The sequence below is a fragment of the Hemitrygon akajei genome, chromosome 26 (assembly GCF_048418815.1).
Source record: "Hemitrygon akajei chromosome 26, sHemAka1.3, whole genome shotgun sequence".
In the NCBI taxonomy this organism is placed as follows: domain Eukaryota; kingdom Metazoa; phylum Chordata; class Chondrichthyes; order Myliobatiformes; family Dasyatidae; genus Hemitrygon; species Hemitrygon akajei.
Genome location: NC_133149.1, coordinates 44,432,828 through 44,459,105, shown reverse-complemented (window position 1 = coordinate 44,459,105; position 26,278 = coordinate 44,432,828). Strand labels below are relative to the sequence as shown.

Genomic DNA, 26,278 nt, shown 5'->3' with positions numbered 1-26,278 from the left:
GGGTAGGGGAATCCAAAATTAGGGGTTATCACTTTAGGATGAAAAGGGGAAAGGTTTAAAAGGGACTTTAGGGGCAACCTATTCACACAGTGGATGTTCAGTGTATGGAATGAGCTTTCAAAGGAAGGGGTTCAGGCAGGTACAATCTTGTCATTTAAGATGCACTTGGATAGCTACGTGGAGGGATATGGGCCGAACTCAGAAAATTGGGATCAGGTAGTGGGCACCTTGTTAGCGTGGACTAGTTAGGCCAAAGGGCCTGTATTCTCTAACTCTACGACAGCTTCCACAACCCTTCTCCCTTTCCTAAGCTTACATTCTTACACTTCAAAAAAGTTTAAGAGTCCGGCAAAAACCGAGGATCAAAACAGAATATAAGATTTATCAGAAACTCCAATCAGTCAAAGTGCTTTGAGAGTTCAGTGATAATTGATGAATGAGGAGTTGACAAATAAGGTGGGAAAATGAGGATGAACATAGCATCGGTTAAAAGAATAAAGATCAGAAGCAAAACTTCTTATTTAAAATGATTCCAGTTTAAGATGGCACTGGTGAAACACAGCGATGACTTGTTGGCAGCAAACTATTAATTTCTTTATTAATCACCCTGTTTCTCAAAAATGATCACTCCAATCAATAGCCTGTAATTTCCCTTTTGAAGTTGGGCTTATGAACCGCCTGTACGACTTGGCTGTTTTGTGATGTGTATTGAGGTCTCAAAGGTGCAGGACGGTTGTGGCGTGACGTGCACGGGCCTGAGAATGGGGAATGGGCCAATGTTTGGCCATTGCTGGAGCAGGCGTGGAACTGATTCAAAGTGGCAGATTTCTTTCTTTTTACAATATTTTTATTCAGAAGAAAAAAAAAACAAGATTTACAGAGTGCAACACATAGATACATCTCAACATAACTTGTGTACATTCGTATATTGTGATAAAATTGATCAAAATGTTATAGCATAACACATAAAGGTATACCACTCTGTAATCAAAAATTTAAAGATAGGTCATACATCATAAAAGAAATTTTTTATATAAAAAAAGTCAACCCCCTACCAACTACCAAAGAAAAAAGCTGATGGATGACAATGGATAATTAGAAAAAAAAACATTCACTTAAGAAGAGAAGATAAAAATATACATAAAAGTCTGTGCACTGTTAAACTTTATAAATTGGAAAAGTAATTTAGGAAAGGTCCCCAGATATCATAAAAAGATTGTTTTGAATTTAAGACTGAGCAGCGGATCTTTTCTAAATTTAAATAAGACATAATATCACTTAGCCATTGAAGATGTGTAGGAGGGGTAGACTCCTTCCATTTAAGCAAGATTGCTCTCCTTGCTAAAAGAGAGGTAAACACTAAAACCTGTAGGTTAGGAGTATTTAAAGTTATATCTTCATCTGCAATAATACCAAACAAGGCAGTAAGGGTATTTGGGTCAAATTGGACCCTAAAAAGTTGTGAAAAGGTATGGAATACTTCCCGCCAAAACTTTTCAATTTTAGGGCAAAACCAAAACATATAAATTAAAGAGGCATCAGCAGAGTTGCATTTATTACAAAGTGGAGAAACATTCGGGTAAAAACTGGAGAGCTTCTGTTTAGAAATCTAAGCTCTATGAACCACTTTAAATTGTAGAAGAGAATGACGAGCACAGAAAGATGATTTATTAACCCGTTTAAGAATTTTATTCCATCTATCGTCAGAAATCTGACAATTTAGGTAATCCTCCCAAGCTTTTTTTATTTTATCTAAAAAGTCTTGTCTAGATTCAATCAAGTTATGGATACCGGTAATAGAACCATTAACAAAAGGTTTTAAATTTAAAAGGTCGTCCAGTAAATTTTTATCAGGACCTATAGGAAAAGTAGTTAATTGGAAATGTAAGAAATCTCTAATTTGAAGGTATCTGTAAAAATGTGTTTTTGGGAGTGCAAATTTAGTTGACAATTGGTCAAATGAAGCAAGAGATCCTGAGATAAACAAGTCCCAAAAACACTTAATACCTAGTTCATCCCAATCCTTAAAGACTTTGTCAGTCATGGAAGGGATAAAAAAATAATTAAGGAAAATGGGAGATGATAATGAAAAATTCGCTAAACCAAAAAATTTCCTAAATTGAGACCAAATCCTTAAAGTTTGCTTAACAATTATGTTATCTGTTATTTTATTTGCTGAAAAAGAAGAATATGATCCAAGAAGAGACAATAGAGGAATTTTTTACAGAATTAACTTCTAAGGAGACCCATGATGAGCAATCTTTATGATAAATATAATAAGACCAGAAAGTAATATTCCTTATATTGGCAGCCCAATAGTAAAACCTAAAATTGGGTAGGGCTAATCCACCCATCTCTTTATTTCTTTGTAGGTAAATTTTACTTAAACGAGCTTGCTTATTATTCCAAATATAAGATGTTAAAATTGAATCTAAAGAATCAAAGTAGGTCTTAGGAATAAAAATAGGTAAGGCCTGAAAAAGATATAAAAATTTAGGGAGAATCTTCATTTTAATCGAATTAATTCGGCCAATTAGGGATAAAGAAAGAGGAGACCTCCTTTAAGAAGAGATTCTTCTTTAGATGATACCTATATGAATGCTTTTTTCAGTAATATCAACATTCCTACATTGTCTACTGATAGCCTAACACAGTTAGATCAGCCTATTTCCAATGGAGAAGTTGCTGAGGCTATACGTGCTTTACATTCTGGTAAGACCCCAGGACCTGATGGCTTTCCTGGGGAGTTTTATAAAACTTTCACTATGTTACTTACACCTTATTTATCCTCTGTTTTATCTGAGTCCTTTAAATCAGGTAAACTCCCTCAATCTTTTTATGAAGCTTTTATTTCTCTTATTCTTTAAAAAAAAAAAAAAAAATCCAGCTGAATGTTCTTCATACAGACCGATCTCTTTATTAAATGTTGATGCAAAAATCTTATCCAAAATCTTAGCTCGAAGACTTGAAAATATTTTACCATCTATTATATCACATGACCAGACAGGATTTATTAAAAATCGTTACTCACATTTTAATATATGTCGGTTATTGAATGTGATATATTCACCATCCAAAAAAATATCAGAGTGTATATTATCCTTAGATGCAGAAAAAGCCTTTGATAGGATTGAGTGGAGTTATCTTTTTAAGACCTTAGAAAAATTTAATTTTGGGCCTAATTTTATTCGTTGGGTTAAATTAATCTACTTGTCTCCTACCGCTCAGGTTATTACTAACTCTCAAATTTCTAAGCCCTTTAAATTACAGCGGGGAACTAGACAAGGTTGTCCTCTTAGTCCTTTACTTTTTGCTTTAGCTATAGAACCCTTAACAATAGCATTTCAAGAATCTAAGGACGTTTCTGGTATACTAAGGGAAGGTATGACTCATAAAATTTCATTATATGCTGATGATATTTTACTTTTTATCTCTCACACTGAAACTTCTTTACCTTCGGTTCTTTAATTTCCCAGTTTAGTTCTTTTTCGGGATATAAGCTGAACTTACATAAAAGTGAGCTATTTTCTTTAAATGACCTAATGTCATCAAATGCCAAATTTCCGTTCCAAGTTGTTACAAGTCAATTTACATATCTAGGTGTAACAATTACTAAAAACTTCAAGAATCTATTCGAAGTGGCAGATTTGAGTCGAGGTGGTGGGGCCCAGAACCAAGAGCAAGGAACAAGCCGATGTTTGACTGATTTAAGTTCCAGGCCAGACTGGGGACAGGCTGAATCGAGGCAGTGGGTCCCAGGCCCGAGAGCATATTGAAGCGGCAAAGCCCAGGTCTGAGAGTAGGGAACAACCCACTGTTTGGCTGATTTAAGCGCTGGACCAGATTGAAACGGTCAGGGAGTCGAGGCCAGTGACGTGGGTCGGGCCGGTGTTCAGTTCACTGCTCGTTGAGGTTTACTTGTTTCTATGCTGAACTGAGGCCGTGACCTACAACTAACCGACTCCTAGATCGGCTGTGACTAGTTTTGTGCCTGTGAACTCACTTTTGTGAACTTTAGTTCTGAAAGTTATTTGCTTAATTTTACTGTTTGCATAATTTGTTCTCTTTTCTTGCATATTGGGTCTTTTATTTAAATTGGTTCTATTGGGTTTCTTTGTTTTGTGACTGCCTGTGAGGAGACAAATCTCAAGGGTGCACATAGTATATGTACATACTTCGATAATAAATGTTCTTTGAACTTGGGAAAACTCAACCCATCTGAATTAATCTAATCAATACCTGCCTGGCACCAGTGTGCTTTGGAAGTGCAGATGGGAATTCTGTGTGGTTAGGACAATGCAATGTTGACTTAATGGTATATCTTTTCATTTCTGTAGAGAAGAACTTTGCCAAGCTGCTTCTCCAAGTTCCACTCTTCAAGCTCCTTGGAGAAATAAACAAACATCTGAAAGCAAACCAAGAAGCTAAAATGGACCACCAGGGAACAAATCAATCCAAAGTCAAGTACGAAGGTAGAATGACATGTTTATTGATCATTTTCATGCCAAATTATTACCTTGACCTTCTGCATCCTCATATAAAATCCTTTATCTGCCATTCTCTCCACATCCCCTTGTTGACTCACTCAGTTTTAACTACCCATTGCTCAGTGATGTGATGGGTCATTAAAACTGCCTAATGCATATATATATAGAAAGGTGCTAGAAAAAGGCCAGCAATATCACGAAGGACCCCACCCACCCTGCTCATGGACTCAACTCCCATCAGGGAGGAGACTACGTAGCATCCACACCAGGACCATCAGACCCAAAAACAGTTCTTGAATCTTGACTTCGATCAATTTTAGCATTCTAATCTTTATTTTCAAATCCTTCCATGGTTTTACCCACCTGTCAAGGTATGTTTGTCCAGTCCGACAATCCCCTAAGGTATTGTTTCTCTTCCAGTTTTGTCCTTCTGAGTATCCCTGATATCAGGCATTCCATTACTAGTGTCTGAGTTTTCAGCCATGAAGTCCCCGAGCCCAGGATTTTTGTTCTTAAAGCCTTTGATCTCCCTGTCTTCCTTGAAGGCATGCCACAAAGACTGTGGTGGATCAATGCTAGCATCTTATGTCTGAGCCAAATATTCTGGATTTAATTCCCAACTTAGAGTCTCAGTTGACAATCCAAGGAACACTGTGTTGTCAGTGGTGTTAACTGGGAGATGAGATGTCAATCTGAAAGTTTAACCAATATTCATAAAATTGGATTGTCAAAGTTCAAAGTAAATTTATTATCAAAGTACATGTATGTTAACATATTGTATACTATGACATTTGCCTTCATGCAGGTGTTCACAGTAGGACAAAGAGATACAATAGAATGGTCTGGCCAGTGGTGTTATGGCATCAGCACTGATCTTCCAGGCAGATGGTCCTGAGTTCAAAGTATGACCAGGTCCCAAACTGCAGAACAGCATTATTTGTGCGGACAACTCAATGGCAACCAACAACGACAAACTTTCCTTGACCCTGGTCAGACTCCACTTGGAGTACTGTGCTCAGTTCTGGTTGCCTCACTACAGGAAGGATGTGGAAGCCATAGAAAGGGTGCAGAGGAGATTTACAAGGATGCTACCTGGATTGGGGAGCATGCCTTATGAAGACAGGTTGAGTGAACTTGGCCTTTTCTCCTTGGAGCGACAGAGGATGAGAGGTGACCTGATAGAGGTGTATAAGATGATGAGAGGCATTGATCGTGTGGATAGTCAGAGGCTTTTTCCCAGGACTGAAATGGCTGCCACAAGAGGGCATAGTTTTAAGGAACTTGGAAATAGGTACAGAGAAGATGTCAGGGGTTTTTAAAAAAACAGAGCATGTGAGTGCATGGAATGGGCTGCTGGCAACGGTGGTGGAGGTGGATACGATAGGGTCTTAGAAGAGACTCCTGGATAGGTACATGGAGCTTAGAAAAATAGAGGGCTATGGGTAACCCTAGGTAATTTCTAAAGTAAGTACATGTTCAGCACAGCATTGTGGGCTGAAGGGCCTGTATTGTGCTTTAAGTTTTCTGTGTTTCTATGTTTTAATCATAAAAAACTATATACAAAGACTGACAAACAATCAAAGTGCAAAACATGACAAATGGTGCAAATAAAAATATATAAATAGTAAATAAATAAATCAAACTGAGAGTCCTTGAAAGTGAGTCTATAAGTTGTGGAATCAGTTCAGAGTTGAGGTGAGTGAAGTTGTCCACACCGGTTCAGGAGTCTGATGGTAGTAGGGTAATAACAGTTTCAGAATCTGGTGGTGTGGGTCCTGGGGCTCCTGTACCACCTTCCAGTTGGCAGCAGAGAGAAGAGAGCATGGCCTGGATGGTGAGGATCTTTGATGTGCTGGTGTGGGGCCAAGTGGTTAAGGCTTTGGGCTGGTGTTCTGATGGTTGTTAGTTCAAGCCTCAGCTGAGGCAGTGTGTGTGTCATGAAATGTGTTGTTTTGCAGCAGCAGTATGGTGCAAGGCATTAAAAGATTACTGTAAGTTACAATAAGTAATACTGTGTATAAAATATAAATAAGTAATGTGCAAAATGGTAGTGTTCATGGGTTTGTGGGCTGTTCAGAAATCTGATTGCAGAGGGAAAGAAGCTGTTCCTAAAATGTTGAGTGTGCATCTTCAGGTTCCTGTACCTCTTTCTTGATGGTAGCAATGAGAAGAGAGCATGTCCTGGGTGATGGGGGTCCTGAATGATGGATGCTGCCTTTCTGAGGCATTGCCTTTTGAAATGTCCTCAATGCTGGGGAGGCTCATGCCCATGATGTAGCTGGCTAAGTTTCCAACTGTCTGCAGCTTTTTCTGATCCTGTTCATTGTCACCCTCGTACCAGATGGTGATGTAAGCAGTGAGAATGCTCTCCATGGTACATCTGTGGCCATTTTCTGGAGTCTGGTGACAGGACAAATCTCCTCAGTCTCCTAATGAAGTATAGCCACTGTTGTGCCTTCTCTGTAATTGCATCAATATGTTAGAACCAAGATAGATATTCAGAGATACCCAGGCTGGTTTTACTCATGTTAAGTGCAAGGTTGTTGTTGTGACACCACTCAAACAGCAGATCTATCTCACTCCTGTATGCCTCCACAACATAATTTTAAGATTTTGCTAACAACAGCTGTGCCATTGGTGAAGCACCTCTGATGCACCTTTTAACATTCAGAAAAACAAAAGTTGTTGACTGAGAGACGTACCATTCTGTTACAGAAAAAGGCAGACCGTACATAGATGCTGTGGATGCAGAATTTACATGTGAAGGAAACCTGGTACCACTAACTCCTGAGAAGATTTCTGTGACTGAGCTGGCTGTTTATCGGTTTGGGATCTACATAGTGCAGCGTGTGAAGAAAGTGATAAATGTGAGTTCCAGTGGCTTTGATGGGGATGTTAAATTGGTTTATTATTGTCACATGTACCAGAGTACAGTGAAAAGCTTGACCTGGATGCTGTTCCTACAGATCAATTTGTTACACAGTGTAGGACAAGGCAAACCAATAAGAGAATACAGAATAAAGTGTAACAGCTACAGAAAAAGTCCATTGCAGGTAGACAATATGGTGCAAGATCCTAATGAGGTAGAATATGTGACCAAGAGTTGCTACTATCAGCATCATACTAGCAAGAAAACATTGAACCTTAATTTGTTTTATCTATCTATCTACAGTATCTACTTACCTATCTATTTATTTAGAGCTACAACACGGTAACAGACCCTTTCACCCAATGAGCCCGTGCTGTCCAATTACACCCATGTAACCAATTAACCTAGCAAACTGTACGTCTTTGGAATGTGAGAGGAAACCAGAACACCCGGAGGAAACTCGTGCAGTCATGGGAGAACATACAAACTCTTAACAGACAGAAGTGGAATTGAACCTAGATCACTGGCATTGTAATAGCGTTATGCTATCTGCTACGTTTCTATGCTACCTCATGGTAGCATAGCAGTCAGCATAAGGCAATTATCCTTTCTTGAAGTCAAGATTCATCTTCTCTAAGTTTTGTTCAAGATCTAAAACCATGAACATTTCTAACTTCCCCCTACATAGCTGTTAATCTTTACTCTAGCTAAAATGTAGATAGCCAAGAAAAGGGGGAAGAGAAATATTCAACATCAGTGCTATAAGACAGGTATTTTCAAACTGGGATCCTTACAATTGACATTTTCTCTCCTTAAATACATAAACATTAATAGTTCATTTCATATATTTCAGTGATTAACATAAATCCACTCAGTAGCCACTTTATTAGGTGCACTTGTGCACCTGCTCATTGATGCAAGTATCTTGTTAGCCAATCATGTGGCAGCAACTCAATGTATAAAAGCATGCAGACATAGTCCAGAGTTTCAGTTGTTGTTCAGACCAAACATCAGAATGGGGAAGAAACGTGATCTAAGTGACTTTGACCGTGGAAAGATTGTTGGTGCCAAACAGGGTGATTTGAGTGTCTCAATCTGCTGATCTCCTGGGGTTTTCATATTCAACAGTCTGTAGAGTTTACAGAGAACGGTGTGAAAAACAAAAAAACATTCTCCAGTGAGTGGTAGTTCTGTGGGTGAAAACACCTTGTTAATGAGAGAGGTCAGAGGAGAATGGCCAGACTGGTTCAGTCTGACAGGAAGATGACAGTAACTCAAATAACCACACGTTACAACAGTGGTGTGCAGAAAGACATCTCTGAATGCACAACACTTCGAACCTTGAGATGGATGGGCTACAGCAACAGAAGACAATATTTATACGCTCAGTGGCTGCTTTGTTAGGGATCTCCTGTCCCTAATAAAGTAGCCACTGAGTGTTATCATTTTCATTGAGTAAAGAAGAGTGTGAGTGTGCAAAAGCATTTCGCATTTGTCCATTTGCATAGAGGGAGTTGAAGAAATATTTCTTACCTGTAGGTGGCGATCTAGAACTTCCTGCTTGACAGGACAATGGAACTTTTTTCCGCCACACTTGGAACATTCACAGAACTTTGGTTCTGTGTGACCATGCTATGGTTAATTCCAAATTTGTGGGCTACAAACCAATCAACATGGCCCATTAATGTAAATATAGGGAGTCACTCTTTCTGCAGCAGATGCTACAAAATAAGTGTGAACAGTTTGGCCAGCCTGTATAGAATGGGTCAAATGACTTCTTCTAAATTTCAAGTTGTTACCATCTTTCTTTAACACTTTCATACCACCATCATCAGATCATACTATATTTTTACAATGAGAAATTCTCTTTAATTTCCAGACTAATAAGGTTCAAGGATTATCTTTATTTGCTGTACACATTTACATGGATTAGGAATTTGTTGTGTGTTGTTCAGGGTGCGACATGCAACAAAAAACATCAACATTCAAAAATTCCAAGAGTAAAGAATTATATTTTTTTAAAAATTAGACATTAAATTAAGCTACAGATATGGAACAAAATGTGCATAATTACATAAACACCAGCATGTATTGACAATATAAACAGCATTATAAAATGTGGTTTAAAGTGTTTACAGTACAGTGTAGTGATGGAGTAAAGGACAGGAGGTGGGAGGGTAACTAGAATGGCTGATCAGATTATCTAGCTGGGGGAAGGAAATTTTTAAGATGGCATGAAGTTTTTGTTTTAATAGCCCTACAACACTTTCCAGAAGGGAGCATTTGGAAAAGTTAGGGTGGGTAGTGTCCACAATAATATGAATAATATTAAACTATTTCAAAATATCACTACAAGTATTAGTATTCCCCAGTATACTCAGCCTGCTCATTATGCAATTTCCTGTGATGTAAAACTTTTAGTTTCCGGCACCTTAAACTGAAGCGCAGTGGCAATTAAAGAATCTCGCACAGAGATGAGCTGGATGCAATACAAGCAGAAACACTGCTGTAGTCCTGACTTAGTTCAGTGAGCCTTCACTCCAGCAGTAGAATCTGCAGGATATCTATAATGGTGTAAAAATATCTCATTCGGAATTTAAGGGGCAATCTTAATAACTTTCACGACACATGCTGATGATAACCCGATTCTGATTCCAAACTCCCTCAGACAGATTTTACACTTCATTGAAACCAATTGTGTAATAATGGGAGAAATGTTCAGCCAAATACCATGCTCTGTGATTTTTAAAGATGAACTTTATTTGTCACATGCACATTGAAACATACTGTGAAATGTGCTGTTTGCATCAATGGCCAACACAGTCTGGGATGTGCTGGAGGCAGCTCACAAGTGTTGCCACGCTTCCAGCACCAATGTAGCTTCCCCTCAGCTCACTAAGTCTAAGGTTTGGCATGTCTGAGACAACCGGAGCGCCCGGAGGAAACCCGCATTGTCACAAACTCCACACACAGTGGCAGTATCGAACCCCAATCGCTGGCACTGTAAAATGTTACACTAACATGCCACCAGTTGTTCCTTTTACAACTAGTTGTCATAATACTGTATGTCATGTAGCAATAACTTTTTCTCATTTCTTGATAGGCCCCAGAGATAAAGCTGCTTCTCGCCTCCAGTTTGCCGCAGAATAATTACACACACAATACCTTCCGTAATTCCTTTTTCTATCAGGTACGTAATTTTTTACCAATAGACTCTCAGGAAGGGATAAGTGATGAGTCAATAACATCCAGTGGGAAATGCAAAGACAAGGACAGGCTGCACTGAAGAATCCCACATCTAATTTATGGGTCAGTATACTAACCATTGGGATAAATTGCTTAACTTGCAGGTTGAGTTGGTAGTAAGGAAGGAAAATATAATGCTGGGACTCATTTCCAAAAGAATAGAATATAAAAGCAAGGATGTAATGCTGAGGCTTTAGAAGGCGCTGGTCAGATAGCATTTGGATTATTGTGGGTAGTTTTGGGCTCCTTATCTAAGAAAGGATGTGCTGGCATTGGAGATGGTCCAGAGGAGGTTCACGAGAGTGATCCCGGAAATCAAAGGGTTAATGTATGAGGAGCGGTTGATGGCTCTGGGTCTGTACTTGCTGAAGTTTAGAAGAATGGGAGTGGGGTAATCGCATTGAAATCTACGGAATATTGATAGGCCTAGATAGAGTGGATATGGAGAGAATGTTCCCAATAGTGGGGGTGTCCAAGATCAGAGGGCACAGCCTCAGAATAGAGGGATGTCCATTTAGAACAGAGATGAGAAGGAATTTCTTTAGCCACAGGGTGGTGAATCTGTGGAATTCATTGCCACAGGTGACTGTGGAGGTCAAGTCATTGGGTATGTTTAAAGCAGCGGTTGATAGGTTCTTGATTAGTGAGGGCTTCAGATGTTACAGGGAGAAGGCAGGAGAATGGGGTTGAGAGGATAATAAATCATCATGGTGGTGGAGCAATCTCAAAGGGCTGAATGTTCTATGTCTTGCGGAGATGCACAAACCTCCAGATGGGCACATGGTTCTACAAAGTAACAGGGACATTGAGAAGCAGATAGGGAGACAGATTCAATAATAACAGGGTTGTTGTGGTGGGAGATTTTAATTTCCCAAATATTGATTGGCATCTCCCTAGAGCAAGGGGTTTAGATGGGGTGAAGTTTGTTAGGTGTGTTCAGGAAGGTTTCTTGACACAATATGTAGATAAGCCTACAAGAGGAGAGGCTGTACTTGATCTGATATTGGGAAATGAACCTGATCTGGTGTCGGGTCTCTCAGTGAGAGAGCATTTTGGAAATAGTGATCACAATTCTATCTCCTTTACCACAGCATTGGAGAAGGGTAGGAACAGACAAGTTAAGGAAATGTTTAATTGGAGTAAGGGGAAATATGGTGCTATCAGGCAGGAACTTGGAAGCATAAATTGCGAACAGATGTTCTCAGGGAAATGTACAGCAGAAATGTGGCAAATATTCAGGGGATATTTCGTGGAATTCTGCATAGGTATGTTCCAATGAGACAGGGAAAGGATGGTAGGGTACAGGAACTGTGGTGTACAAAGGCTGTTGTAAATCTAGTCAAGAAGAAAAGAAAAGCTTACAAAAGGTTCAAGAAACTAGATAATGATAGAGATCCAGAAGATTATAGGGCTAGCAGGAAGGAGTTTAAGAAGGAAATTAGGAGAGCCAGAAGGGGCCATGGGAAGGCCTTGGTAAGCAGGATTTTTAAAAAAACCAAGGCATTCTACAGCATGTGAAGAGCAAGAGGATAAGTTGTGAGAGAATAGGACCAATCAAGCGTGACAGTGGAAAAGTTTGTATGGAACCGGAGGAGATAGCGGAGGTACTTAATGAATACTTTGCTTCAGTATTCACTACAGAAAAGGATCTTGGCAATTGTAGGACTTGCAGCAGATTGAAAAGCTTGAGCATATAGACATTAAGAAAGAGGATGTACTGGAACTTTGGGACTGGGTGAGATGTACTCCAGGCTACAGTGGGGGAAAAGGAGGAAATTGCCGAGCCTCTGACAATGATCTTTGCATCATCAGTGAGGGCATGAGAGGTTCTGGATGTTTAGAGGGTTGCAGATGTTGTTCCCTTATTCAACAAAGGGAGTAGAGATAGCCCAGGAAATTATAGACCAGTGAGTCTTACTTCAGTGGTTGGTAAGTTGATGGAGAAGATCATGAGGGGCAGGATTTATGAACATATAGAGAGGCATAATATGATTAGGAATAGTCAGCATGGCTTTGTCAAAGGCAGGTCATGCCTTACGAGCCTGATTGAATTTTTTGAGGATGTGACTGAACACGTTGATGAAGGTAGAGCAGTAAATGTAGTGTATATGGATTTCAGCAAGGCATTTGACAAGGTACCCCATGCAAGGCTTATTGAGAAAGTAAGGAAGTATGAGATCTAAGTGAATCCAGAATTGGCTTGCCCACAGAAGGCAAAGAGTGGTTGTAGATGGGTCATATTCTGCATGGAGGTCGGTGACCAGTGGAGTGCCTCAGGGATCTGTTCTGAGACCCCCTTCTCTTGGTGATTTTTATAAATGACCTGGATGAGGAAGTGGAGGGATGGGTTCATAAATTTGTTGATGACACAGTTGTTGGGGGTGTTGTGGATAGTGTGGAGGACTGTCAGAGGTTACAGTGGGACATCAATAGGATGCAAAACTGGGCTGAGAAGTGGCAGATGGAGTTCAACCCGGATAAGTGTGAAGTGGTTCATTTTGGTAGGTCAAATATGATGGCAGAATATAGTATTAATGCTAAGACTCTTTGCAGTGTGGAGGATCAGAGGGATCTTGGGGTTCGAGTCCATAGGACACTCAAAGCTGCTACACAGGTTGACTCTGTGGTTAAGAAAGCATACAGTGTATTGACCTTCATCAACTGTGGGATTGAATTTAAGAGCCGAGAGGTAATGTTGCAACTATATAAGACCCTGGTCAGACCCCATTTGGAGTACTGTGCTCAGTTCTGGTCACCTCACTACAGGAAGGATGTGGAAACCATAGAAAGGGTGCAGAGGTGCGTGGAATGGGCTGCCAGCAATGGTCGTGGAGGTGGATACGATAGGGCCTTTTAAGAGACTCCTGGGTAGGTGCATGGAGTTTGGAAAAATAGGGCTATGGATAACCCTAGGTAATTACTAAAGTAAGCACATGTTTGGCACAGCATTGTGGGCCGAAGGGCCTGTATTGTGCTGTAGGTTTTCTATGTTTCATTTTTATTATATTTCCTAAAAAATAGTATCAATTTTACTACTTTATCACTTCAGAGACTATAAAGAGACCTTTGTATTACAGCATTCTCAGAATACACTGTTTATTCGACGACAGCGATTGGCATCTGTGGGTGACTTCTCCCTCCTCCTCGTGCACTGTTTGGCTCACCTTGCCGCGGGTCAGCTGAGTGACGACTCTGACACTCTCTTCCTCAAGTTTTTTCACCAGGTACAGCAGCAAATTTAAATTCCAGCCAGACTTAAAAGTCCCTTCAACATTCAAATGATGAACACAAGAGAAAATCTGCAGATGCTGGAAATCCAGAATCTCACACACAAAATGCTGGAGGAACTCAGCAGGTCAGGCAGCATCTGTGGAGAGGAGTAAATAGTCGACGTTTCAGCCTGGACCAGAAAGGAAGAAGCAGAAGCCTGAATAATAAGGTGGGGGTGGGGGAAGGAGTACAAGCTGATGGATGATAGGTGAAACCAGGAGAGGGAGAAGGTTGCTGGGTATGGGATGAGGAATGAAGCGAGAAATTGGCATGTGATAGGTGGAAGAAGTAAATTTGATTGGAGAAGACTGTGGACCATGGAAGAAAGGAATGGAAGGAGAGCACCAGAGGGAGGTTATGGGCAAGTGAAGAGAAGAGAATGGGTGCGAGGGTTACCAGAATGGGGAATAAAAGAATCAAGAAGGTGGGGGAGAATAACCAGAAGTTTGAGAAATTGATGTTCATGCCATCAGTCTGGAGGCTACCCAGACAGAACATGAGATGTGCTTCTCCAACCTGAGTTTGGCCTCATTATGGCAGTAGGAGAGGCCATGGACAGACGTGTCAGATTAGGAATGGGAAGTCGAATTGAAATGGGTGGTCACTGGGAGATCCTGCCTTTTGTGGCAAACAAGTGAAAGTGCTGAACAGAGAGGTCCTCCAATCAAATAATCCTTTTTAAACAACAATATGACTTCTGTGTTATTATCCTAGGCTCTGAAATTTATCTTCAAGGAAACATTCTTCACACGACTCAATGTTTCTCCTACATTATGTGCACATGAGCCAACGGGTTCCCCTTGGCACAATCTATTCCAAACAGAAGACTGCCTGGGCGTTCATACGGATGCAATTTCTGATTTACTGAACATCAAGCTGGAAGGCCCAAAATCTCTCGCAGATTTTGAAAAGGTAAATTTATGCTGTTAATTCATTTTATGTCAATAGTCAGCAGTGTGCTGTGATCTTCACAGTTTAAAGGACTACAGTCTAAAGCAGTTTAATATAAAGAAAGTGATACTTACATTTACACAGCACCTTGTCATCTCCATCAAACATGTTGCAAAGCCTTTTACCTGGGTTAATTTTTTTTTGAAACACAGCAACTATTATGGAGGCAAACATAGTGCATAGCAAGATGAAAGTCAAAGACAGGCTTATCGTCATATACATGAGTACACATATGCACAGGTGTAATGAAAAACATGCAGCAACGTCACAGGAACATAACATCAGATAAGTAGCATTTACGTGAATTCACTAGATTCCACAAATAGCAACAGAATGAATAATCTGTTCTTCTGCAGTAAGTGTTGTGATTAAAGGTTAAATATGTATGATAACACAATACAAAACTATCCCATTATAACAATGACATCAGCTGAATTATGGAATATGTGTGCTCTTTGCGTTCTGAACTACCAAAGAAAGTCCATTACAAACTGTGTAGAAGGTTCTAAGTTCTATGATAACATTGAGGTAGAAAATGAGACATAACTTTGATGTACATTATGAGTTTATTCAAGACATTATCATGGACAACCTCTGAAACATTTTGTATATAGTTCTAGCCCAGCCACACATACATTCCTTGCTAGGATGACAGCCTTTAGCCAGAGGGTGGAGAATCTGTGGAATTCATTGCCACAGATGGCTGTGGAGGCCAAGTCATTGGTTATATTTAAAAGGAAGGTTGATAAATTCTTGATTAGTCAGTGTGCCTAAGATTACAGGGAGAAGGCAGGAGAGTGGGGTTGAGAGGGAAAATACACTCAATGGCCACTTCATTCAGTACAGGAGTGGCACTGACTTGGTCTTCTGCTGCTGTACACATCCACTTCTAGGTTTGATATATTGTACATTCAGAGATGCACGTACTCTTCTGCACACCACTGTTGTAACGTGTGGTTATTTGAGTTTCGTCACTTTCCTGTCAGCTTGAACCAGTCTGGCCATTCTCCACTGTCCTCTCTCATTAACAAGGTGTTTTCACCCACAGAACTGCCACTCACTGGGTGCTTTTTGTTTTTCACACTAATCTGCATTTTGTTAGGATGTGGGAGGAAACTGGAGCACCTGATGAACATGCACATAGTGACGGGGAAATATGCAAACTCTGAACTCCATAACCTTAGCTTTCCCAATAATTAATGATGCACTGCAATAAAGCATTATCTGGGTTTGCAAATAGCATCGGTAAATGTTCAACTGAGAGGTAATTTATGTATTTGGAGATACAGCTTGGAACAGGCCCTTCCAGGTCACTGAGTCACTCCGCCCAGCAACCCACATATTTAACCCTAGCCTAATCATGGGACAACTTACAGTGCGCATTTAACCCACTAACCGGTACATCATTGGACTGTGGGAGGAACCCAGAGCACCCGGAGGAAAACCACGCAGACACAGGAAGGAATGTACAAACTTGCTTACAAAGGATGCCGGAAATGAACTCCAAACTCTGACAACAGCGTCACACGAACTGCCACACCTCTGTGACGCCCCAATCAATGAGGTGATACAATACAACGCTGCTTTGCAAGCACAGTACTGTTTTCTGTGGAGCAATGGCAAGATCTGTGACTTCTGCATTCACTCATCACTCTCCTCTCAGCACTCGCTGCAAAGCTCTGCACATTGGAGCCTTGTAGCAACCCCAATGTGCAACTCTCTGTCTCCATAGAGACAGGAGGCCTTGGGGAATGGACCAGAATTCAAGCCAGTAGTATGTACAGGTGTACCTAATAAAGTGGTCACTCCGTGTATAGCTGCAGACCAGTCACATGACACTTTCCTGACTGGTATGACAGACTTAAAGCTACAACTAATAGTCGTAACCAGTACAACATATACTACATTGGTGATCTTATGAACAATTCTTGATGCTTTAAAGAACTTTACACTTGTTAATAGGAGTAAAGAGAACACAATAGTAGTACATATTAACACTTCCTGAAAATATTTGTAAATTAATCAAAGATGTTCTAAGTTAGATGTATACTTCGAGGAAAGGGAACAATACTGGCTCGCTAACTGGAGAAATGTGCATATTTTTATGTATCTGCAGGAAGATAGAGAAATCAAAAAGGACAACAGAGCTTCAACCCAATCAAAAGACCAGCAAAGTGAAACGATGAATGGATATCAGAGTCAAATGGAGAGAAACAATGAGTAAATGTGCAACTTCATTCACTGATATTTAGGTTCTGTAGTTTTAAAGCCATGCATTTAGAAGAATGGGGGAGGGGTGTCTCAGAATAGAGGGGCACCCATTTAGAACAGAGATGATAAGGAATTAATTTAGCCATAGGGTGGTGAATCCGTGGAATTCATTGCCACTGGGTATATTTAAAGCGGAGGACGATAGGTTCTTGATTACTAAGGCAGCCAAAGGTAATGGGGAGGAGGCAGAGAATGGAGTTGAGAGGGGAAAATACATCAGCCATGGTAGAATATTGGAATATAGACAATGGGTCAAATGGCATAATTCAGCTCCTATGCCTTATGGTCTTAAGATAAGTTTTGGATCACAGCAAAGCAAGAATTATTGGAAAGTGCAGTTGAGGCTAAAGATTATATTAGCCACAGTTTCTTTGATGACAGATAGGGGTTATACGTCATAAGACCATAAGGCGTAGATGCAAGCGTGAGTCATCTAACCCTTTGAGTGTCCCCCACCATGGTGTTAAGATGAAAGATCATGATCGACCTTCTACCTCAGCACCATTTTACTGAACTATCCCCGTACCTTTTGGTTCCCCTAATATCCTGAAATCTATTGCTGACTGAGACTACACAACCCTCCAAGGCTGAGAGTTCAAAATATTCACCATGTTCTGTGCAAAGCAGTTTCTCCTCATCACAGTCCTAAGGAATTTTTTCTGAGATAGTGACTCCTGCTTCTAAACTCCTCAGACGGGGAGGCATCCTTTATTAATCTAGTCTGCCAAGCCCTGTAAGAAATTTATAAACTTCAATAAGATGTCCTCATTCTCTGAGCATCAGCAATTCTCCTCAAACATTTCTCATACAAGCCCACTATCCTAGGATCCAGTCAGGTGAATCATTGGTACAGTTCTCTTTAGCAAGAATATAATTTTATTTAGCTAATGAATCCAAAACTGCACACAACACTCCAGGTACACCAAGGCCCTATATATTTAAACGTAGAATATAGACCTTAAGACCATAAGATATAGGAGCAGAAGTAGGCCAATCGGCCCATCGAGTTTGCTCCGCCACACCACCATGAGCTAAACTATTCTCCCGTCTATTTCCAATTTCCGGCTTTTTCCCCATATCCCTTGATACCCTGACTAATTATGGTCACATGAAGTCATAAGACCATAAGATATAGGAGCAGAGGTGGGCCATTCGGCCCATCAAGTCTGCTCCACCATTCAATCATGGGCTGATCCAATTTTTCCAGTCATCCCCACTCCCCTGCCTTCTCCCCATACCCTTTCATGTCCTGGCTAATCTATCTCTGCCTTAAGTGCACCCAATGACTTGACCTCCACAGTCTTTCATGGCAACAAATTCCACAGATTTACCACCCTCTGACTAAAGTAGTTTCTCAGCATCTCTGTTCTAAACGGACGTCCTTCAATCCTGAAGTCGTGTCCTCTTGTCCTGGACTTCCCTACCATGAGAAATAACTTTGCCAAATCTAATCTGTTCAGGCCTTTTAACATTCAGAATGTTTCTATGAGATCCCCCCTCATTCTCCTGAACTCCAGGGAATACAGCCCAAGAGCTGCCAGATGTTCTTCATACGGTAACCTTTTCATTCCTGGAATCACTCTTGTGAATCTTTTCTGAACCCTCTCCTACGTCAGTATATCCTTTCTAAAATAAGGAGCCCAAAACTGCACACAATACTGCAAGTGTGGTCTCACGAGTGCCTTATAGAGCCTCAACGTCACATCCTTGCTCTTATATTCTATACCTCTAGAAATGAATGCCAACATTGCATTCGCCTTCTTCACAACCGACTCAACGTGGAGGCTAACCTTTAGGGTGTCATGCACAAGGACTCCCAAGTCCCTTTACATCTCTGCATTTTGAATTCTCTTCCCACCTAAATAATAGTCTGCCCATTTATTTCTTCCACCAAAGTGCATGACCATACACTTTCCAACATTGTATTTCATTTGCCACTTCTTTCCCCATTCCCCTAAACTATCTAAGACTTTCTGCAGGCTCTCTGTTTCCTCAACACTACCCGTTCCTCCGCCTATCTTTGTATCATCAGAAAATTTAGCCACAAATCCATTAATCCCATCGTCCAAATCATTGACATACATTGTAAAAAACAACGGTCCCAACACCGACCCCTGTGGAACTCCACTGGTAACCGGCAGCCAGTCAGAATAGGATCCCTTTATTCCCACTTTCTGTTTTCTGCCGATCAGCCAATGCTCCACCCATGCTAGTAACTTCCCTGTAATTCCATGGGCTTTTATCTTGTTAAGCAACCTCATGTGCAGCACCTTGTCAAGGGCCTTCTGAAAATCCTTTCAGGAAAACATGTTGGCTTTGGTCTATCTTGTCATGTGTCTCCAGGTACTCCGTAATCTCATCCCTAACGATCGATTCCAATAACTTCCCAACCACTGATGTCAGGCTAACAGGTCTATAGTTTCCTTTCTGCTGCCTCCCACCCTTCTTAAATCGCAGAGTAACATTTGCAATTTTCCAGTCAACCGGTACAATGCCAGAATCTATCAATTCTTGAAAGATCATCGTGAATGCCTCTGCAATCTCTCCAGCTACTTCCTTCAGAACCCAAGGGTGCATTCCATCAGGTCCAGGAGATTTATCCACCCTCAGACCATTAAGCTTCCTGAGCACCTTCTCAGTCGTAATTTTCTCTGCACATACTTCACTTCCCTGATACTCTTGGATATCCGGTATACTGCAGATGTCTTCCACTGTGAAGACTGATGCAAAATACGCATTCAGTTCCTCTGCCATCTCTGCGTCTCTCATTACAATATCTCCAGCGTCATTTTCTATTGGTCCTATATCTACCCTCAACTCTCTTTTACCCTTTATACACTTAAAAAAGGTTTTAGTATCTTCTTTAATATTAGTCACCAGCTTCCTTTCATAATTCATCTTTTCCTTCCTAATGACCTTCTTAGTTTCCTTCTGCAAGTTTTTAAAAGCTTCCCAATCCTCTATCTTCCCACTAGCTTGGCTTCCTTGTATGCCCTCTCTTTTGCCTATAGAACAGTATACCACAGCACAGGCCTTTCAGCCCACAATTCTGTGCTGACCTTTTAACCTACTCTAAGGTCAAACTAGCCCTTCCCTTCTACATAGCTCTGTATTTTTCTATCATTCACGTGCCTATCTAAGAGTCCCTTAAATATCCCTGATATACTTGCCTCTGCCTCCACCACTGGCAGCACGTTCCATGCTCCCACCACTCACTGCGTTTTTTAAAAAAAAACAACAAACTTATCTCTGGCATCTACCCTATACTTTCCTGCAATTATGCTTCCTCGTATTAGCCATTTCTGCCCTAAAAAAAAGTCTCTGGCTGTATCATGCAGTAAGATATCTTCACACCTGTACTCAAAGCTACTAGTAATATAGGCCAAGATGCAATTTGTCTTTTTAATTGCTTGCCAAACCTTTATATTGCTGTTCAGTGACTTGTCTAAAAGGCAATTTAGTCCCATGAACGTCAATTTCCCACATGCACCAAAGGAGAAAATCACTCACCCAGAATCAGAATCCTGTTTATTATCACTAAAATATTTTATTAAATTTATTGTTTTGAGGCAGCAGTACACAGCAAGACATAAACATTATTATGAGTTACAAAAATAAATAAATGGTGAGGTAGTGTTCATAGGTTCATGGACTGTTCAGAAATCTCCCTACTTCCTCTTCCTTAAGTCTACAATCAATTCTCTGGCCTTACTGGCATTGAGTGCAAAGTTATTGTTGCAACATCACTAAACCAACTATCTCTGAGATTCTGCCAACAATAGTGGTGTCATTGGTGAACTTATGGGTGCATTTCAGCTGTGTCTTGCCACACAGTGATGAGGTTAGAGCATGGGGCTCTGCCATTTCATCATGGCTGATCTATTTTCCCTCTCAACCCCATTCTCCTGACTTTCCCCATAATTTTTCACGTCCTGACTAATCAAGAACCCATCAACCTCCACCTCAGGTGACCTGGCCTCCATGGCTGCCTATGGCAATGAATTCCACAGACTCACCACACCCTGACTGAAAAAAATTCCTCCCCATCTCTGTTCTAAATGGACATCCCTTGATATGTTCTCTATTTATAGCTTATTTATTTTTAATATTAATATTTCTTTTTGAATTTGCACAGTTTGTTGTCCTTTGCACGTTGGTTGAACGCCCAAGTTGGTGCAGTCCTTCATTGATCCTATTATGATTACAGTAACATAGAAAACCCACAGCACTATACGGGCCTTCAGAGCACAAAGCTGTGCAGAACAGGTCCTTACCTTAGAAATTACCTGGGGTTACCCATAGCCCTCTATTTTTCTAAGCTCCATGTACCTACCCAGGAGTCTCTTAAAAGACCCTATCGTATCCACCTCCACCACCGTCGCCGGCAGCCCATTCCACACACTCACCACTTTCTGAGTAAAAAACTTACCCCTGACATCTGCTCTGTACCTACTCCCCAGCACCTTAAAACTGTGCCTGCTTGTGAAGCCACTTCAGCCCTGGGAAAAAGCTTCTGACTATCCACACGGTCAATTCCTCTCGTCATCTTGTATACCTCTATCAGGTCACCTCTCATCCTTCGTCGCTCCAAGGAGAAAAGGCCAAGTTCACTCAACCTATTCTCATAAGGCATGCTCCCCAATCCAGGCAACATCCTTGTAAATCTCCTCTGCACCCTTTCTATGGTTTCCACATCCTTCTATTATGATTCAATTATGGATTTATTGAGTTTGCCCACAAGAAAATGAATCTCAGGGTTGGATATGTACTTTGATAAAAAATTTACTTTGAATTTTGACCATCTTCTGAAAATTTGAATACACCACATCCTCTGGTCTCCCCCTTATCTATTTATAATTGCCACATCCTGAAAACTCCCCAACAGAGGTAATGTAGTTCTATAAAACTCTAGTTAGACCACACTTGGAGTATTGTAGTCACCTCATCACAGGAAAGCTTTAGAGAGAATGGGGAGAATGTACAAACTCCTTTCAGACATGAACTCAAGTCACTGGCACTGTAAAGTATTGTGCTAACCATTACTCTACTGTACTACCTATGTCTTTTGAAGAAAGGTTGAGTGGGTTAGGGCTTTTCTCTTTGGAGCAAAGGAGGATTAGAGGCAATTTAACAGAGGTGTATATTATTATGAGGGGCACATATAGACTAGACAACCAGCAACTTTCTCCTGGGGTGGCAATGGCCAGTACTGGAGTACATCCGTTCAAGGTGATTGGAGGAAAGTTTCAGGGGATGTCAGATGTAGATTTACTGTATACACAGATGTACTAGGTACCTGGAATGCATTGCCCGGGGGTGGTGGTGGACACTGATACAATAGGGACATTTTAAAAAACTTAGGTAGGCTCTGGTTGAAAGAAAAATGGAATATGGGAAAGGGTTAGATTGATTGTGGCAAACACAAGGAAATCTGCAGATGCTGGAAATTCAAACAACACACACAAAATGCTGGTGGAACACAGCAGGCCAGGCAGCATCTATAGGGAGAAGCACTGTCGACGTTTCGGGCTGACACCATTCGTCAGGATTGATCGTGGAGTAGGTTTATATAGGTCACCATAACATTATGGGCTGAAGACCCCATACTGTGCTGTTCTGTACTGTGTTCATTGTCCTATGTCAACCAAACATAATTTTTCTTTCATAAATCCATAATAGCTCTTATTCTATCTTATTATTCCCTCATGCAGAGAATTGCTAATTTGATAATCGCTCAAATAAAGAAATTTCTCCTCATCTCAATCCATACTGACTTTTATCGATTTGGAAGAAACAATTCTTGGTATATACCTGATCAATTTTGCTCAGGTTCTCATTGACATCATCTTTTATTCTTTGACACACCAATGAAAATAGAGCAAACTTACTTTTGTTAATGTAAAACCATCTGTGAATGGCTTGAAATTAGATGCAATGTTGGATAATGAGATTTGGAAATATAGAAGTGAAAACCAAAATATTTTAAATTCTGTACCCTGTACAGTCTTTGCTTAAGGAACTCTATTGGCTGATAATTGATATTTACATTGGCAACAATTATTTCTAACATGTTGTGCTTAATCTACATGAGTTTATAAATCTCACCATGCAAAACATCTGCCAGACGATGCTGAGGATGTTCTATGAGGTGGCCAGTGCTATCATGTTTGCTGTTGTGTGCTGGGGCAGCAGGCTGAGGGTAGCAGACACCAACAGAATCAACGAACTCATTCGTAAGGCCAGTGATGTTGTGGGGGTGGAACTGGACTCTCTGACGGTGGTGTCTGAAAAGAGGATGCTGTCCAAGTTGCATGCCATCTTGGACAATGACTCCCATCCACTCCATAATGTACTGGTTAGGCACAGGAGTACATTCAGCCAGAGACTCATTCCACCGAGATGTAACACTGAGCAACATAGGAAGTCATTCCTACCTGTGGCCATCAAACTTTACAACTCCTCCCTCGGAGTGTCAGACACCCTGAGCCAATAGGCTGGTCCTGGACTTATTTCCACTTGGCATGATTAACTTATTTTTATTTAATTATTTATGGTTTTATATTGCTATATTTCTTCACTATTCTTGGTTGGTGCAGCTGTAACGAAACCCAATTTCCCTCGGGATCAATAAAGTATGTCTGTCTGTCTGCTAGGTCACAGATTTATTTTCTTTAAAGTCCTTTCCAAACCCTTTCTTAAAGCTAATTCTGTTTATTATTTTCTCCTACTAAATCTCCTTTAGATGAATTTGTTGCTTTGGCATTGGTTTCTCTCTTGCTTGAACATGTGAATTTGTACATTTAAAACCTGTGCCATAAATGTAGGGTGACATAATTATAGATCCTACTTCCAAGTAAAGAGCATTTCCAGAATTCACTTAATTTTGTGTCTATAGTTGCAGAGCTTGCTTTGAATCAAGATCTGAACTGGATTTGCGTGATGTGCAAGAGAAGATAGATGATCTAACTATGGAGCTCGCAGTACTCCTTGACCTGGAACAGAAGGGGCAGGACAGAGCAATCTCTCAAAGAAAAGCATTCCTGTTTAAAGAAATTGAAGAACTGGAAGCAGAATTAGATAGAAAGGAAAACTGAGCTCTTCATTCATGTACAGTATAAGCAGTGTCATTACTCAGAGTAGGAATATATACGGTACATTAAAAAAAAAGGAAAATTCAGGGCCGTGGTCAAAGTCAAATTTATTATCAAAGTACATTTATGTCACCATATACTACCTTGAGATTTTCTTGACGGCACTTAAAGGAAAAGTGAAAAGCTGTACATATATAGAGACTGACAAACAATGTGGAAAAGAAGACAAATTCTGTAAAATATACTGTGTAACGTGTGTGTGTGTGTGTGTGTGTGTGTGTGTGAATATGAGAGAGAATGAGAATGAATATATGAGGAGAACACGGTTGCAGAGTCCCGATAGGTTGTGGAATCAGCTCACTGTTGTCATGAGTGAAGTTGTCCACACTGGTTCAGGAGCCTGGTGACTGAATGGTAATAACTGTTCCTAAACCTAGTGGTGTGGGACCTAAGGCTTCTGTACCTCCTTCCCGATATCTATAGTGAGAAGACTCCTGAACTAGTGTGGACAGCTTCACTAATTATTATTATTTGTTTTTGTTGTATTTGCACAGTGTGTCTCCTTTTGCACATTGGTTTTTGTCAGTGTGTCAGTGTTTCATTAATTATATTGTATTTCTCTGTTCTACTGTGAATGCCTGCAAGAAAATGAATCTCAGGATAGTATTCGGTGACATATTCGTACTTTGCTAATTGATTTACTTTTGAACTTTGAATGTTGATGTGAGCATGTCCTTGATGGTGGAAGAGTAGGAAGTAGGACTTATTACTCTTTCACTGTCATGATATGACGAAATCATTTATCCAAGAGAAACTTTGCCACTAATCACACACAGTCATTGGCTCAACTCTTCTACTCTTTCTTTCCGCAGATTTCACTCTCAAGGATTGGTTCTCCGTTATACCAATCATTGATCTGCAAAGGTTCAAAACCTTTTGTCTGACCACCCCAACCCTCCAATCACCACCACTCTCCGCTCTAATTACAAATGCTATATGAAAACTATTAATTTTTTATAGTGACACACACAGGCAGCATCTATGGAGGGGAATAAACACTCACAGCTTCAGCTCAAGACTCTTCATCAGGACCGGAAAGGAAAGGGAGAAGCAGAATAAGAAGGTAGGGGTGGGGAAAGTGTTCAAGTTAGCAGGTGATAGGTGAAACCAGTTGGGTGGGGGAGAGGGGATGGAGAGAGAATCTGGGAGGGATAGGTGGGAAAGTTTAAGGGCTGGAGAAGAAGGCATCTGATAGGAGAGGAAAGTGGACCATGGAGAAAGGGGAGGAGGAGGGACACCAAAAGGAGGTAATAGGCAGGTGAGGAGAAGAGGTAAGAGGGGAGTCACAGCGGGGAATGGAGAAAGAGGCAAGGGGTGGGGGGAGACATTACTGGATGTTAGGTAGTGTAGCGATTAGCGCAACCCTATTAAAGCTTGGGGTGTTGGAGTTCGGAGTTCAATCCCAGCGTCCTCTGTAAGAAAGTTTGCATGTTCTTCCTGTGTGAGTTAAACTCCACATGCTCCGGTTTCCTCCCACAGTCCAAAGACATACCGGTTATTAGGTTAATTGGTCATTGTAAATTGCCCTGTGATTAGGGCTAGGGTTAAATAGGTGGGCCGCTGGGCGGTGTAGCTCATTGGGCCAGAAGGGTCTGTTCCGTGCTGCATCTCAAAATAAAAATTCACTTAATTTGTGATTATTGACATGCTGCAAGAAGTGACAGTTTACTCAGGTTGTTGTAGCTTATTTATTAACTTAATTGTTAATTCATCAATACTGAATGTATATCACCACAAGGAGGCTCTAATCATGCATTGATGTTTCAAATTCTCAAATGCAGAAACTAATGAAAAATAAAATCAACTTTGAAGTTGGAATTATTCTGTACTTTATTTGCTGTATGAAGTTAGTCTACTTTTTTTATTAGATATTGTTTGATAATTAATTACCACACATTTCCCACTGCTGGGTGCATCATCGAACAGGCATGAGCAGAACCCAAAATAGGACCGTTGGCATGTGTGTGAAAGAGGGTCAAACCACCAGTTACTGTGAATGTAAGATTTTACCAAGGCCTTGAATAACTAAGCAT

General features: G+C 40.6%; 1 protein-coding gene across 1 annotated transcript in view; it reads left to right on the top strand.

The window, feature by feature from the left end:
• LOC140716692 (uncharacterized) overlaps positions 1-26,024 on the top strand; it is a 33,075-nt gene extending 7,051 nt beyond the window's left edge. Inside the window, exons 5-11 of the mRNA XM_073029516.1 lie at positions 4,338-4,472; positions 7,203-7,354; positions 10,460-10,546; positions 13,680-13,826; positions 14,587-14,784; positions 16,940-17,043; positions 23,990-26,024. Coding sequence (XP_072885617.1) covers positions 4,338-4,472; positions 7,203-7,354; positions 10,460-10,546; positions 13,680-13,826; positions 14,587-14,784; positions 16,940-17,043; positions 23,990-24,188 — 1,022 coding nt within the window. The 3' untranslated portion in view covers positions 24,189-26,024. The remainder of the gene's footprint in view (positions 1-4,337; positions 4,473-7,202; positions 7,355-10,459; positions 10,547-13,679; positions 13,827-14,586; positions 14,785-16,939; positions 17,044-23,989) is intronic.
• The last annotated feature ends 254 nt before the right edge of the window (positions 26,025-26,278 follow it).